General features: G+C 37.1%; 2 protein-coding genes across 5 annotated transcripts in view; one reads left to right on the forward strand and one right to left on the reverse strand.

Moving 5' to 3' along the window:
- The window catches only part of LOC117337362 (membrane-bound transcription factor site-1 protease-like), a 38,383-nt gene extending 35,161 nt beyond the window's left edge, over positions 1-3,222 (reverse strand). The window contains 4 exon segments of the mRNA XM_033898320.1: positions 342-447; positions 844-995; positions 1,506-1,835; positions 3,179-3,222. Of these exon segments, the coding sequence (XP_033754211.1) occupies positions 342-447; positions 844-995; positions 1,506-1,680 (433 nt within the window). The 5' untranslated portion in view covers positions 1,681-1,835; positions 3,179-3,222.
- Positions 3,223-3,344: 122 nt separating this feature from the next.
- Positions 3,345-15,724, forward strand: LOC117337471. 4 transcript variants are annotated; one of them, XR_004534843.1, is made up of 10 exons: positions 3,345-3,465; positions 4,899-7,305; positions 7,446-7,566; positions 8,199-8,354; positions 9,076-9,187; positions 9,895-10,026; positions 10,600-10,704; positions 12,753-12,932; positions 13,372-14,028; positions 14,209-15,724. XR_004534843.1 is itself a non-coding variant. In XM_033898466.1 (9 exons), exons 2-9 carry the CDS (start codon positions 4,910-4,912, stop codon positions 13,641-13,643), a joined length of 3,474 nt encoding a protein of 1,157 aa, XP_033754357.1. In that variant the 5' UTR covers positions 3,345-3,465; positions 4,899-4,909; the 3' UTR covers positions 13,644-14,171. The 4 variants fall into 4 exon arrangements, 1 of the variants encoding a protein (XP_033754357.1); XR_004534845.1 differs by having other exon boundaries at positions 14,330-15,724; XR_004534844.1 differs by having other exon boundaries at positions 13,372-13,995; positions 14,293-15,724.
- The last annotated feature ends 371 nt before the right edge of the window (positions 15,725-16,095 follow it).

Below are 16,095 nucleotides of genomic sequence, written 5' to 3' on the forward strand. Positions count from 1 at the left end.
GGTCTTTTAAGGCCAAAGACTTAGGGCCCTTCGATAACTTAGATGTTTCAGGGCCAAAGACTGTACAAACTATTACTGTGGTATAATTACTAAATAGTTTCATTTTTCTTTACTTTCATACCAAAACGTTTTATCACATTTGTGAAGTTTCTCCTGTTTCCATAAACAATGAGAGATCCTGCTATGTACACAGTTTTCCATTTTATTTTTTTCACTTTCAATGCTTTAAGTCTTAAAACCATAACTTATTTAGTTTCTTATAAAATTATCCTCATCAATTCAAAAATATTTCTTTATAAAGTGGAATTTGTGTGCAAATTTAAGAAATATATAATTTTTACCTGGTATAAATTTGAGCGTCCTGGTCACTTGTTTGTGTGGTGTGACTCGTCGAACCAGTGGATGATCCTGTAGACCCTCAACCCCCGCCCTGCCTCCGTCACTCAACTGTAACACAACAGGTTGCTATATACATATGAGGACTGATTATTTCCCTTTACTTACAGCAAAACAAATATTGTCCATCATCAACCTCATGTATACTGAGCTTTCTGAATTTAAGATATATAGGCCATCAAGAAAAATTAAAGCAACTTATATAATCACGAATCTATAAAAATATGACTTATCAATCATTATGTATAGCATTGTGATTTGTTTTGTATCGTCACTTTAATTTCCTGGCTATTCTCCGTCCTAAAGTGACCATAGCTGTTGATAGCAGGATGTTCAACAATAAAAAACCAAAACCAAACCTGGCCATTCACACCTCTAGTTACAAAATGAATAGCTGTTGAAATTGAAGGACAATTCTATCACGATCAGCCAGCATGCATGGCCTACCTTGACTACTTCAAAGTCGCTGGGATAATCGTTTGCTGGGTTGTTTCTCGGCATGATTTTCCACGACACAACATTTGAATTATGGAGGGCAGCAGTGAGATAACGTTTTCTTGTTTGCGCCTTATAATACCCATTAAATGACACAATGTATTCTGAAACAAACAATTAAAAATCAGTTAAAAACATGGTAAACCATGATGAAAAAAATCTTTATAGAAACTACGGATATACTTTATTACCAATTCATAAAACATATCCTGGTGTAGCTAAATTAGAAGAATCCAAAATTTATCTGTTATTCTAAGCTTGAAAATCACCATGGTACATACAAAACAGGGACCTATAAAATAAAGAGAGGTTTTTTTGGTGACGGGGGGGGGGGGGGTGGTTAAAAAAAATAAATACAGGATTAAAAAGTTGCTTTTTTATTTTAATTTAACTGAAATTTAAAGCTATAAAAATTGATGTAACAGGAAAACAGGACCCGGCCTATATAGCAACATTAAATTGTCTTGAGTTTGTTTCATGTACCTCATCAACAGCAATAAATTTTCATTAACACATAGACAAGTTTTGTTCTTATAAATACACCAGTTCATTGCAATTGATAAAATCATTTAATGAGACGATTGCAACTTAATATAATTACATTGTGTACTTACCATGATCGACAACTTTACTTCCATATTCAATTTTGATGTTTTCCAGTGGAGAAGTTTCGTTACATTTCACATTGTCAGAGAGTTGACTTCCAGCTGGTACCATTAAGAACAACAGAAGTAATGGTAATAACAGAATGGTTCGTCTGAAAGACTTCCCGAAGATCTGGGCATACATTCTGCGAGATACCGACACAAATTGATGCTACATTTCAAAAATTAATTATAAAACCTTGCTTTTAAGTAACACTTTTAATGAAAATATTGTCATTTTTATCACATGGCTTTATCCAAGGTGGTGATGGCATTTCCATTTCCTTTGTAATGTTCTCGCTGAAAAATAAACCAAACAAACTCTTGTTATATGTATATACCGTACATATGCATGTGCATATTCAAATGTTTACCATTTTCTTTTGTACATTATATATAATTATTTATTTGAATACAGGTTCCCAATTGTCACACATATATTATTACACATCAATCATATACTGTAACAAAATCATTATCTCCAAAGTTACATACTTTTGTGAATGTGTTTTGGTGTCCCCTATATATGATCTTATCATACATACCAAATGTGCTTTAAGTTTGACTTTCACTTTTGAGCAACGTTCACATCTAGATCAAAGTGCGAACATTTTATATGAAATGTTAGCAACAGTGCTGCCATCTGGCATCAGTGCCGACTCACTTCCACAAGCGAGACAACAACACTGATATATTTTTACAATATATGTATATATATGTATATAAAGCCGAAAAATCTGTCGTGTAGGCATAAAAGTATATAAACAATACACATCTGTTGGGATGGTGTTTTTAAGGTCTTTTGATAAACCTCTTATATAAGTACCTGGATATTATATATTTTGTGTGATTAAATGAGTTGATGAATTGAGTGTTAATATAATGTAACATATACAATATATATTATTTGGGAAAACTATTGGAAAATGTCCAGAAGTTTTATATGTATACGGCGCAAAGGACAGAAAGTTATCTGTTATTATTAATAATTAACTATTCCAAAATCTGAAAATTGTATCTTTTAATATTGCGACTCACTCCATAATGAAATACAAAGTTGTCTCGGAAAATTGAGTCAGTTGGCCATGGATACCCAATTTGGCATATTGTATGAAAGTGTACTAGCTAGGGACCTATGCAAACATGAAGAAAGTGGTGTTGACAACAACTGGAACGCAATACCAAATGAAATTGTGTCTGCTGAATCAGCAAGCACCTTTAAATTTTAAAATCAATGAACATGGATTGAAATGATAAAGTTCTTGCCTACTTCAGCTGTACTTGCTTCTAAGCTGAATATATGTGAAACTGGAAGATATACAGAAACGACCAAATGGCTCGGAGAAGTTCCTTAGACTCCAGCCAAGACATCAATGACAATACAGTTAAAAAATAAGTCAGACCTAGTCTGTGGAATATACGTATATAATATCTACAGTGCAGTAGACAATTGACTATTAACAATACCGTCGTGAAATGTTTTCAAATACATAAGAAATATTTTTTCTAATGTAAAATCACTAGAACATTCATCACAAGCAGACTTTTTGCATGGCCGTTTCATGTAATCAACTTGTGTTTCAATATGAAGCCATTGATAGACTTGTAATTTTCTTAACGTCAGCAAAATAACCTAGACATACCTTACATATCCTCTTCTACAACTTATTATTTTCAGCCATTTTCTATTAATCACCTTTGTATACACTGATGTAAGGAGGATTTTGATTGGCTTGTTGTAAAGATTCCTGAAATTTATTATTTCGGAACGCATCTAACAATGTGCTTATCATCGTACCAAACGTAAGAGGAAATCCGAAGTGAAACCCATCAAGCAATATGGCGGAAGAAAGTTTGGACCTTGTGAATGACACCAAAAACTATAATTTTGTCCTATTCATCTGCTATGTAAATGTTATTCATTATAACGGTAAGTGTCAGATTGTTTCTAATATGTTGTTGGAATGTCGACGGGATTTTACATTGTCCTATCTTAAGGAAAACCGTTCCCGATGTTTGTCATTTTTTCTAAAATTTCCAGCTTTTAACAAGCTAAGCCTAAGGTAAATTATCAATCTATGAAGTATAGCTTTCTAAACTGTACATCTGCTTGAAACCCTTAAAGACAAACGTTCGTCAACTTGACATTTTGTTCAAGTGGCAGGCTAATCAATTGACCATTTTCACTGGTTTAAGATATGCGTAATTAATGATGTTCTCGAAATTGTTTTCCAGACAAGACTGAGGTCTGGCATGATCAGATTTGGCAGAGAACTCATAAAAAATAAGCACAAATTTTGCTTCGGTAGATAAATTTGGTTAGGAAGAGCAATTCAATATTGTGTCCTAAAATAATCTATACATTTATATATATATATAAATTAGTCAAACAAATTGGAAATTGAACGCCAACAGTGTTTATACAGCTACTGGAAAGGTTTGGATGCAGATGTCACCTAGATACCAGCAGGCAGCTGTAGGGTAGTCAAATCTGATTACTGTACACCTAGCTGTGATCTTTGATATATTGCTCCTGAAGATTGCAATACGATTATGTTATTAAAAATATCTTTTTCAAATTCAAACAATTATAAAATACTAATAATAATAATTAACTTTTTGATTTTCCTTGGGTATTCACAGGTTAGTTGATCTTTTGTTGGTTTGAATAGAAGCATCTTGGCAGATTCAATATATATAAACTGCAGTTAGATTTAGAGGGGCAGTGGTGACCGAGTGCTTATGGTGTCCCGACACTTTTAATATCACCAGCCCTCCACCTCTGGGTTTCGAACTTGGGTTTCGAGTTCGAAACCCATGTGGGGCATGCATAGTTGCCTGGTACTGATCAGCTTATACAGGCTGGTGGTTTTTCTCTGGGGACTCGGGCTTTCCTCCACCTCCAAAACCTGGCATGTGACCCTGGCTGTTACATGTAATAGGACATCAAACAAAATAAACTAACAAATCAAAGCAATAAGACTTCATCAAGGATATTCTCTTAACCTATTATATTGTCTTTTGAATTAACTTGTGCTACAATTATGGTACAAAAAGGTTATTTGACAGGAAGTTTAGTTATCAAATCAAGTCATTTCTTTTTGCATCTTAATTGGGAACCTGTAAATAGATGTTATGGAATATATTATATCTGCTGCCAATGAAACAGTGATTGGTGCTATTATTTCATACCACACCATGAAAAAGTTTCTGCATTTTCAAAATTACTCTGGAAATCTCTGGAAGTTTTGTATTGTTCTACTGCTTTTTACAAAAAAAAACAAAAAAAACAAATGCACATCTGAAAAAAGCATCAACAATTTTTTGATTGTATGTTTATGATTTTATAATTTTTATTTCCAGCTAGAGAATAGATGGCGACTGGAGAAACCGGCCATGTATCAGCAATAGCCATTGAATCTGAAGAGGTGAAGAACAGAGTGCCAGTGGCCGTACCTTCAGTTGGGTTAAGGGTGCAGGTCCAGCAAGGCAATGGTACAACAAGTAAAACAATGACAGTTGCAGGCACTGACGTAGGTGCAGATGATGCTACCAAACAACCTGACAACAACAACACACCACTTAATGATAATCCCACAGATGGAAGTCCAGTGAACACACTTCCACCTGTAGTAGCAATTGCAACTTCCCGTCGTAATGATCATTTATACCCAGATCTTGATATCCCGATCCTAAGATCAAATGGAAATCAGAATCTAGATTCCGGAAATGAAAAGATAAAAGTAATCTGCAATGGAGAAGTAGACTCCCTGGCCGAGCAAGCCATGGGGAACAGTATTGAAACAGGATGTGCACTGGGAAATTCCGATGATATTAAAATGCCAAATGGATTCATTGTGGGTAATGGTGGAATGGAAGATCAGGGATCTAAAGGATGCCAAGCAGTTAGGCCTAAAACTATTTCATGGAGTCGATTGGTCAAACAGAGAAAAGACAAAAAAGAAAGGAACAAAAAACAAAATAACGTTCGAAGTCAAAGCCGCGGGGAGGCATATTTATACCCAGAAATGTATTCTAGCTCTGAAGAAGATCTGGATGATATTGTTATTATGCCAGCAGAAGTATCAAAGAAAAGTTCCAAATCACAGATAGCAAAGTCGTCAAGCAATGGAGGGACTGACTGGAATTTCCATCTTGTCCACGAACCGACACAGGAATTAAAAAGACCAATGTTTTCTGATAGTGATGCAAGATATAATGCTGATACTACAACAAAAACTGAAAGTGTTGTCAATGGAACTGGATGTGAAAGTACTGACAGCAATGGGTCAAAATCCTCTTCCACAAGAAGTGGGTTGTGCCCTCCGTTTGATCCAGTAATGATGGTTAGGAGTGATTGTATTCTAGCCCCGCTTGCAGTGCCAGAGGACAGTGGAGGATCTTCCTTGTCCAGTGGATCTGACTCAAATTTTAATCCTAATGATTTTCACTGTGATAATTTTGACTCTTCTTTATATGATAATGATATGTTCAGATATTCCCAGTCCCAAACTAGTCAAGGTCAGCTTGCTCCACAAATTCTAGGAATGAATAATATTTCTTGTGAAGAAAACATGCCAAAACCTGAATCCGAAATGCAGAGATCACCTATTATGCCATTCTTACCAAATGCACAAATTCAACAGCTTCCACGCCCTGCTAGTAATGATAGCTTAGATGAGATAGGTGATTACATTGACACAGACTTTCCTTCTCAAGCCAGCCGGCTTCTATTTGCCTGTAGTTCAACAAGTTCCTCTTCTACCTCATCTGATGAGGATGAGGGGTACGGGGTAAATGCAGAACCTCGGATCCCAGACTTTTCAGAACGAGAGGAAGATAGAAATGAAATGCCTGTCCTCCCACAGGAGCCTTTACCATTTCATGAAGGGAAAGCAAATGGACACAGGGAAGATGAAAGTGAAAGTAGAGTTCTATTTTTAGATGATTCTCCAAGTGATTTGAAGCTCTGTGATAGATTGTCTAATCATGTCTGTTCAAAAGACAATGAACATGACAATACAACCAGACCAACCAAGCCATTGTCAAGATTGGGCAGTTGTACTGGTAAAAGTGAAAGTGGAAGTGAGGTCGGGGGTCAAATGGGTTCCGATTCATCTGTTGTATATTCCCCAGAGGCAGATTTTCTAGAATTTGTTGACTCGGATCTTCCAGGATCTGCAGGACTTAACCAGTCTTTCTCCTTTGTCAGAGACGCCGAGATCCTGACCCCGTTTTTGTCTGATGAACGTTGCTATCCCAACAACTGTGACGGTGTTCATCAGGCATCCTTAGCTAACAGCTGCGAGGACATGCTAGAAGAGGGTGCTGCCTCTCTCACCAATAATCTCAACTACGACAGATGCTGTACTGGCTTCGATGACTTTGACAATAATATGGAAAGATATGATCCCCACCTTCACGCTGATAATGAAAACTTTCACACATATTGCAATCCAGATTTATGCAAGCAGGAAAAGGTACCCGGTGCAAATTTTCAAAACTCTGCCAGTAATCGCAGAGAAAAGATTTTCTATAAAGCTGCCCTGGATAGGGAAAACAGGTTATCGCCGGGATCTTCGGATGAGGAGGAAAATGTCTCCCAGAGTTTTATGAGGGATGTGGCTTCCAATCTGGAGGGAGAGGAGGATTGTGCACCCCAAAACAGCAACACTGAGTGTATGTACATGGGGGACTTGGAGAATCTCACTCATGCCCTACAGAATGCTGTCATCATGCAATTACCGCCCAAACTGGAAGAATCCTCAGGGTACGATCATTATTTTATAAAAAAAACTATCTCGGTACCCTGGTAATATATTTGAACACCGTTAACTGTGTCGCTTAATGAACCAAACAGATTTCTGAATATCTATCTCCTTGTTATTAAAAGCTTAATTTTACATTTAGGGAGAGTTCTGATGAGCCAATCTATGAAGAGATTGAATGTTTGGAGCCGCTGTTGACCGGTGATAACAGTCTGCATGTGGTCAAGGAGGAAGTCGTCAAATCTGCCGACAATGTGGCCCAGGTTTGTAGAGAAATCTCCATGGAATTTATATGGACAAATGAAATGTTTACAAAACTTTCTAACTTCCTTTTGACTTAAGGATTGCCAGACTGAATAGGATATTTTATTATCCTTTTTTGTCTCAAATATTTATCAGATGAAACAAATTTTCACCAGACTAATCAGATTTTTTTGTCAGATGGTAATTCACAGATTTGTGCATATACTGTATTAATAAGATAATGTAAATGATTTTTTTGTTTGGAACATTAATACAAACAATATCTTTATATTGTTTATCATTGTATGCTGTGCAGAGATTTGTGTTATAATTACCAGCACGATTCAGTCCTTAAATGACCGTAGCTGTTGATAGGACGTTCAACAACACAAAAACCAAGCTAAACCTACACAACTGTATAAAACTTACTTGGTCGATTGGTAGTCTTAATATGTACTTAAGAGTTTGATCTTGGTATGATATATAGAAGAGGTGATATATTGATAATCAAAAAGTGAGCATCAAAAAGCTGGCTAAGGGAGATAACTCATAATTTTTTATCAGACGAGAGGTTTCGGGTGACAAGGGAACATTGCTTTATGTTTAACATTTATTTGCCTCATTTTGTGATGCATAATGGTGGTCATTGTAGGTTATACCGAAATATGAACAGCGGCGTCGCCGTGGTAACAAGGCTCACTGTCATGTGGAAAAGGTGCTGATCTGGAACGAGTATGAGGCATATGTCCTGCAAGTGAAACAGATCGGCACATCTGCGTGTGGTCCCACAGCAGTTCTCAATGTAATGGTGAGTAGATATAATTTATTACTGATTTGAAATTTTCATTTTAAGCAGTGAAAATGGGTCGAGATGTTTATCAATGAAATACGAACAAATCTAGTGATCCTATATTCTGGCAGTTCTTTATACACTGTATTAAGGAGTAGACAACCATGTTTGTCCACATAACAAACAGGCCCCTGAACATCAGCTCAAAGCGTGGTTGTGGTACAGACTGAATAGAGTTGAATGGGACAATTTATGTAAGGTAAAAACAAACAATTGGTTCTCGGCCATTTATTTTTCAAAAGAGATGAAAGGTGATTTTTTCTTCTTTTTTTTTACGTGGCAAAAGTGAGATGTGTGAGAATTTTTATCTATTGCTTTCAAATGAAAATCTTCTTTTTATTTTATACCCAAGATTGAAGTACATGTATTCTGTTATCAATTAACATGGATCTTGTTGACAAAAGTCAAAGTATTTTACTTCTGTTTAGGTGTCTTCTGCCCAAATGAGTGATGTTCTCTGTGCAATCTTCTGCCATTCACATAAGATAAATAAATCACAATCAATTCAATGCTTGCTTTTATTTGTCTTTCATTCAAACATTTTCATGACTTGGATGACAAACCTGTAAAACTGACATGCAGGCAGATTTTCTGGATTTTTTTAAAGATGGTAGCTAATCCATTTTCTTGGCTTTTTTTACTTTTAGCTACATGGAATGTTTTTTGTTTACTTTTATAGAAAGCATTTGATTACCAAGTGGACAAGGATGAGATCTGTAAACAGATTCTTGCCAACTTGAGGATGGAAGGGGCGCCAATACCATACTACCTCTTTTCTAGGTCGGCCGCAGGTAACTATAAGCATACATATATATATATACACTTTATAACCACAGGTGTCAAATCATATTGACTAGCATGTTCAAATTCAGTTATTCAATATTATAAACAATAAAATTAATTACAGTAAATAATACAAGATAAAATTAACATTTTGAAAGTCAACGCTAAAGACAGGAGATGTGATAATTCCATTGGTTCCGATATATTTCCATAGGTTCAGATATATTTCCATAGGTTCAGATATAATTCCATAGGTACAGATATCCATGATAGACTCAGATATATTTCCATAGGTGCAGATGTATTTTATATGCTAAAATAGACAGATTGATATTCCAGTGTTAATATGATTAACATACTTTGAGAAAGAAAATTATGTGGCTGCAGGTACAAATTTTTCAGCTGTGATGTCATAGTGTTTAATGACATCATATGCAATGTGTTTAGTACTATATTTATCCTCAAATAAGCCCCCTTCCCGAGTGTAAAAGTTTAGTATTTATCCTCAAAGAAGCCCCCAAATCCAGTGTTAAAGTTTAGTGCATGTTTTAAAGTTTGAGGAGGGCTTACTTGTGTAGTTTTAGCTTATTTTCTTAAATTGATTATTTTGCAAAAAAAGAAGGTGGCTTATTTATGGGCATTTGCTTATTTCTGGATTAATACAGTATTTACTTTATACCACAGAGGCTGTTATTAACAGGTGCTATTTTTCCAGGTACAACAGCTGAGAATCTATTGGAGGGAGTGGAAAAGTTAACAAAGGGAGCTATCCGTGGTCGGTTCTTCAATTTCTATCCACCACGCAAAGTGGAGCTCCTCAAATGGCTGGGGCATTGGATGAAAAAAGGTAATCACATGGATTTTTGCTGGTTTAGATGTACAAGTCATGAGAAACATAGCTCAGAAATGAAGTTATATATATGATTGAGAGACAAAAATGTGTTCTTGTTCACAAAGTCAGTATTGTAGGAAGTATAATGGAAGAAAATGTATTTTGAATTACATGTAGATGAAGTATAGATATTAACAGGCAGTCAAAATAGGTTTTCATTCAAGGACACTGGAATGATGACAGAGAGGGGAGATAACTATGTCATTGCTACATGTATTACACTTAAATTAAAATCCTGAAATATTTCTTGGAAGATAAGTCAAATCTTTCACTGTATTTGATACACAGACTTTGCCAAGTGTCTATAGGTCAAGTATTAGGCCCTCTTCCAAAGTGGAATTTAGCCGTGTATTTTATTGCTTAATTCAAACTACTTACTCTATTTAGGTACTTAAATTTAAGAAAAACCGTTGACAATTTTTCATGATTTTATTGCATTCTCATTCCTAAAATACCTCACAGAATTTCAAGTATATGAGGTGAAATTTTTTATAACAAATTCTTCAGTATAAAATTTGTTTGTTGAAGGTGCTGTTCCAATCGCCACTCTGAACCTGCAGCGCGGTGTGAAGCCTGGATGGACAATTCCTGATGCCTGGCACCATCAAATGGTGTACGGAGTGAGCTCTAAAGGTAAAACATGGTAACAAGTCAATAAAGGTCATATGCGACATGTACTGATTCAGGGCCTTTGATATCTACAGGGGTCAGAAGTATAATATACTGATTTAGGGCCTTTGATATATACAGGGGTCAGAAGGTCATTTTATATTTACACAAGTCAGTTAATAATTAAGTAATATGTGACCTGTACTGATTCAGGGCCTTTGATATATACAGGGGTCAGTTTAAGTTATATGTGACAAGTAATGATTCAGGGCCTTATTTTAATTACATATCTACAGGGGTCAGAAGGTCAGTTTATGTAATATGTGACATGTACTGATTCAGGGCCTTTGATATCTACAGCGGTCAGAAGTATAATACAGTGCATTCCGCTTAATCGGGTTGCCTATTTGCGGGGACTTTTTACCCGATTAACCGACTTACCCGATAAGCCGAAATGCACGTCGCCATCTTGGATTTGGTCCGTAATGGTAGTCAGACTTGGGTCGATTTTGGATGAAAATATTTGCGTTATTATTGTTAATAAACGGTGTTTTTGTTTGTGCTTTTACTGATGTCAAATTGTCAGATTACTATTACTAATTGTATAAAAATGTGTGTATTAAAATAACAAAACCTTAATGATTTTCTTATTCCCGGCACAGTACAATCGTAGCACCTCAAATCGGGGGGTCATACATCCCTGTTTCATCCGTGTGTTCCTAATTTGACATACGATCTAAGGACTCGCCGACAATTACATCTAAAATCATTTATGTTTATCATAGAGACATTCTTATGTTCGCTTTGAAGTTTAAAATATTCCATATTATTTCCAATTACCAAAGCACAGAGATCGGAGAAACCGAGTTTATTTAGGTCGTTTCCTGTGGTATAAATTTATACGAACTTGACACTGGCAGTCACTGATAAAACAACACGAAATCCAATGTAATGTTTTTATTAACCAGTTCTAATCCTAACCTGAATAGGAATTATGAGCTAACGTCGGGCGTCTGTCATTTTACTGCTCGCTACTGATTTTTAACTCACCTGTGTATCGGTGTCGTCACATTTCCCCGTGGCGAACCCCTCACTTTGGATTCGCCACATACAGTAAGCGGTGATATCAATCGATCTGTAGCAATATCAGACCCAGGTAAAAACCTATTGTTTTGGTTTTTGCTTCGAAGATTTTACATCCCAGACGTAAAAGTTTAATTGTCTAGTCGCTTAATTATGCTTTTAAAACCCCATTACGTTTTGCCTGCTGCTGACTCTAAAAATAACATTTAATTTTACCCACAATTCTTAGTCGACTTCCTGTTGGGGAAAAACCACACGAGGCAGAATCAACAACAACACAGTTCTGAACATGACAAAACCCCGACATAACATTACCGTTTAAGGTAATATTTAACTGTTTTTTGACATTTGAACCATCAAAATTACACTATTTGTTGATAAATGTCTAAAACTTAAAGAAATACGCGATGACTTTCGTGAAAATCGGAGCATTTCTATTTTTGGTCCCGATTGTTCTATTCGAATAACCGAAAAATACGACTTTTCCAACCCAATTAAACGAATTTTTTTAACATGATTTAAGAGAAAATGGTTTTGGTTTTTAAAATTTTACCCAATTAAACGAAATACCCGATTAAGCGTTACCCGATTAAGTGGAATGCACTGTATACTGATTTAGGGCCTTTGATATATACAGGGGTCAGAAGGTCATTTTATATTGACGTAAGTCAGTTTATAATTGAGTAATATGTGACATGTACTGATTCAGGGCCTCGATATCTACAGGGGTCAGTCAGTAGGTCAGTTTAAGTTATATGTGACATGTACTGATTCAGGGCCTTTGATATTTACCTGGGTCAGAAGGCCAGTTTATGTAATTTTTTATATGTACCGATTCAGGGCCTTTGATATCTACAGGGGTCAGAAGGTCAGTTAATGTAATGTATAATAATATGTACTGATTCAGGGCCTTTGATATCTACCGTGATCAGAAGGTCAGCTTATGTAATGTGTGACATGTACTGATTCAGGGCCTTTGATATCTACAGGGGTATATTTGACAAATCCACTAGAAATCGTGTCAGCAGAGACCGTTATGGACCAGTTGACTAGTGACTCAGTTCTGTTGGTCAGACGACAAGATGTGGTCAATAGATTTAGGGACTGGGCTCCCCTCAACGACTTCTTGAAGCAGAGAGATACACGCTGGCAAACATTTAATGTACTTGGTAAGTCAGCTGCCATGCTCATTGTGCAATCATTACATTTGAAAACAAAACAAAATAATTGTAATTGTAGAAAACAAAATTTTGCTCTTGAACATTTCCTTTTGTTTAATTTCAGTAGGAATGAAGTTTTAGCATTCATGTAGATTTAAACAAAAAAAATTAAAACAAAAAAATGTTTTGGAAATGAAAGGTACAATTGATTTCAGCTTTATTTAAACATTTTGGATAAGTTTCTTGTACATGTAAAATATCATTTCAGTAACGGATCAAAGAAGAGATCTAGCAAAAAAATTATCATTCAGGGAAAGTTTTATCATCCATATATACTCAAAAAGAAAAATAACTAGAATTTCAGAAATGAAACATTTTAGCATAATTTAAAAATTCGCATCAATTTTCATCCAGATAGAAAAACTAGACACTTATTTTTTGTTCACAGGTCAAGTAGTAAATGTGTTACGTGAAGCATGTACAGCGCTATCACACCAAATCCCACGGCACCGCGCCCAGCTCACCTCACACATAACAATTCCCGCAGCCTACAAGGCCGGTGTCACGCTGTTTGTACGTCAAAATACACAGGTAGAGGAGGAACTCTTTAGTGTACAGGAACTGGAATTGAGAGACGGATCAGATGCAGAGACCAAAAACTTAAACGGATTAAGCAAATGTGACCTCGAATCAGATTTGGACAGTTCTAGTTTGTCCTAGTACAAATACCACTGTAATTTATTACTTGTATTTTCTATTTAAAATTATCTTATTACAACTTGCTATTAATTAAAACTTGGCTGCTTACATCATGGTATTGAGATTATGAAATAACCGCAGAAACCGGCTGGTTGGATAGTTATATAACAGTGCTGTAAAACTTTTTAAAGAATTACATTTTAGTAATGAGCTCTTCCTTTTCTATATGCAGATTTGTTCTGTGTTTTTAAAGTGTAATATTATGAATTATGAAGATGCTTTTAATGAAACTGGACGGCTGTTAATGTAAGTGTTGCTATTTGTATGTTTGTACTTGTGTGACCATGAATGTGTGTTAGGAAGGGGACCCCAGGTATATGTCTGTGGAGTACCCAGTGTGTGTTAGGTAGGGAAGACGTTCAGACCCCCAGGTATATGTTCTGTGGAGTACCCAGTGTGTGTTAGGTAGGGAAGACGTTCAGACCCCCAGGTATATGTTCTGTGGAGTACCCAGTGTGTGTTAGGTAGGGAAGACGTTCAGACCCCGAGGCATATGTTCTGTGGAGTACTGTACCCAGTGTGTTAGGTAGGGAAGACGTTCAGACTGCCAGGTATATGTTCTGTGGAGTACCCAGTGTGTGTTAGGTAGGGAAGACGTTCAGACCCCCAGGTATATGTTCTGTGGAGTACTGTACCCAGTGTGTTAGGTAGGGAAGACGTTCAGACCCCCAGGTATATGTTCTGTGGAGTACCCAGTGTGTGTTAGGTAGGGAAGACGTTCAGACCGCCAGGTATATGTTCTGTGGAGTACCCAGTGTGTGTTAGGTAGGGAAGACGTTCAGACCCCCAGGTATATGTTCTGTGGAGTACCCAGTGTGTGTTAGGAAGGGAAGACGTTCAGACCGCCAGGTATATGTCTGTGGAGTACCCAGTGTGTTAGGTAGGGAAGACGTTCAGACCCCCAGGTATATGTTCTGTGGAGTACCCAGTGTGTTAGGTAGGGAAGACGTTCAGACCCCGAGATATATGTTCTGTGGAGTACCCAGTGTGTGTTAGGTAGGGAAGACGTTCAGACCGCCAGGTATATGTTCTGTGGAGTACCCAGTGTGTGTTAGGTAGGGAAGACGTTCAGACCGCCAGGTATATGTTCTGTGTAGTACCCAGTGTGTGTTAGGTAGGGAAGACGTTCAGACCCCCAGGTATATGTTCTGTGGAGTACCCAGTGTGTTAGGTAGGGAAGACGTTCAGACCGCCAGGTATATGTCTGTGGAGTACCCAGTGTGTTAGGTAGGGAAGACATTCAGACCCCGAGGTATATGTTCTGTGGAGTACCCAGTGTGTGTTAGGTAGGGAAGACGTTCAGACCCCGAGGTATATGTTCTGTGGAGTACCCAGTGTGTGTTAGGTAGGGAAGACGTTCAGACCCCGAGGTATATGTTCTGTGGAGTACCCAGTGTGTTAGGTAGGGAAGACGTTCAGACCGCCAGGTATATGTCTGTGGAGTACCCAGTGTGTTAGGTAGGGAAGACATTCAGACCCCGAGGTATATGTTCTGTGGAGTACCCAGTGTGTGTTAGGAAGGGAAGACGTTCAGACCCCGAGGTATATGTTCATCTTCAGTTTAACAGCTGGAAAATGATTCCCAAGTATGTGTTCATTGCAGTCTTAAAAGCATTTAATCCAAATCTACAATTTTGCCCATTAACTATAGAAATATTTTACAAATTTATTGAATTTGTACATTTGAAGGTTCGTATTTCATATGAAATATTACCAACATTTTTTAATTCATTGCTGATGGATATAGGCCATCAATATATATATGTAACTTAACTTTATTCCTACCAGCTCTCACAGTGAATATTGCCATGTATCTTACCACCCGGTATGATGGTCAACATTTCCTGGTTGTTCAGTGTACATAGATATAAGTCATTCATCCTGTATGTTACAATAAAAAGGCAAAACAGTTACAGAAAATTAGTGCTTGAATTTATCGTGCTGAATGTTCATTGAACATTTATTTTTATTATTCAGTTCCTTGATGGTGCAAGGTGAGAATATTATAATCATGACAAAATAAAATAGTGAACAGCTTCAAAGAAATTGTCATGTTTATCATTATAAACTCAAAAGACACAAGTCAATCAAGAGGTGACCTCACATCACATCTCCCTGAAGGTGACCTCACATCATAGCACCCTGGAGGTGACATCACATCATAGCACCCTGGAGGTGACATCACATCATAGCACCCTGAAGGTGACCTCACATCACATCTCCCTGGAGGTGACCTCACATCACACCACCCTGAAGGTGACCTCACATCATAGCACCCTGAAGGTGACCTCACATCACATCTCCCTGGAGGTGACCTCACATCACACCACCCTGAAGGTGACCTCACATCATAGCACCCTGAAGGTGACCTCACAACACATCACCCTGGGGGTGACCTCACATCATAGCACCC

This window comes from Pecten maximus, chromosome 11 (assembly GCF_902652985.1).
Source record: "Pecten maximus chromosome 11, xPecMax1.1, whole genome shotgun sequence".
In the NCBI taxonomy this organism is placed as follows: domain Eukaryota; kingdom Metazoa; phylum Mollusca; class Bivalvia; order Pectinida; family Pectinidae; genus Pecten; species Pecten maximus.

Bases quoted from the DNA above. Each gene is read 5' to 3' on its own strand.
- LOC117337471 (XM_033898466.1), top strand. From the start codon at position 4,910: ATGGCGACTGGAGAAACCGGCCATGTATCAGCAATAGCCATTGAATCT. The intron at 9,188-9,894 runs GTAACTATAAGC...CTATTTTTCCAG, and splicing joins CTTTTCTAGGTCGGCCGCAG to GTACAACAGCTGAGAATCTA. The intron at 10,705-12,752 runs GTAAAACATGGT...TGATATCTACAG, and splicing joins GTACGGAGTGAGCTCTAAAG to GGGTATATTTGACAAATCCA.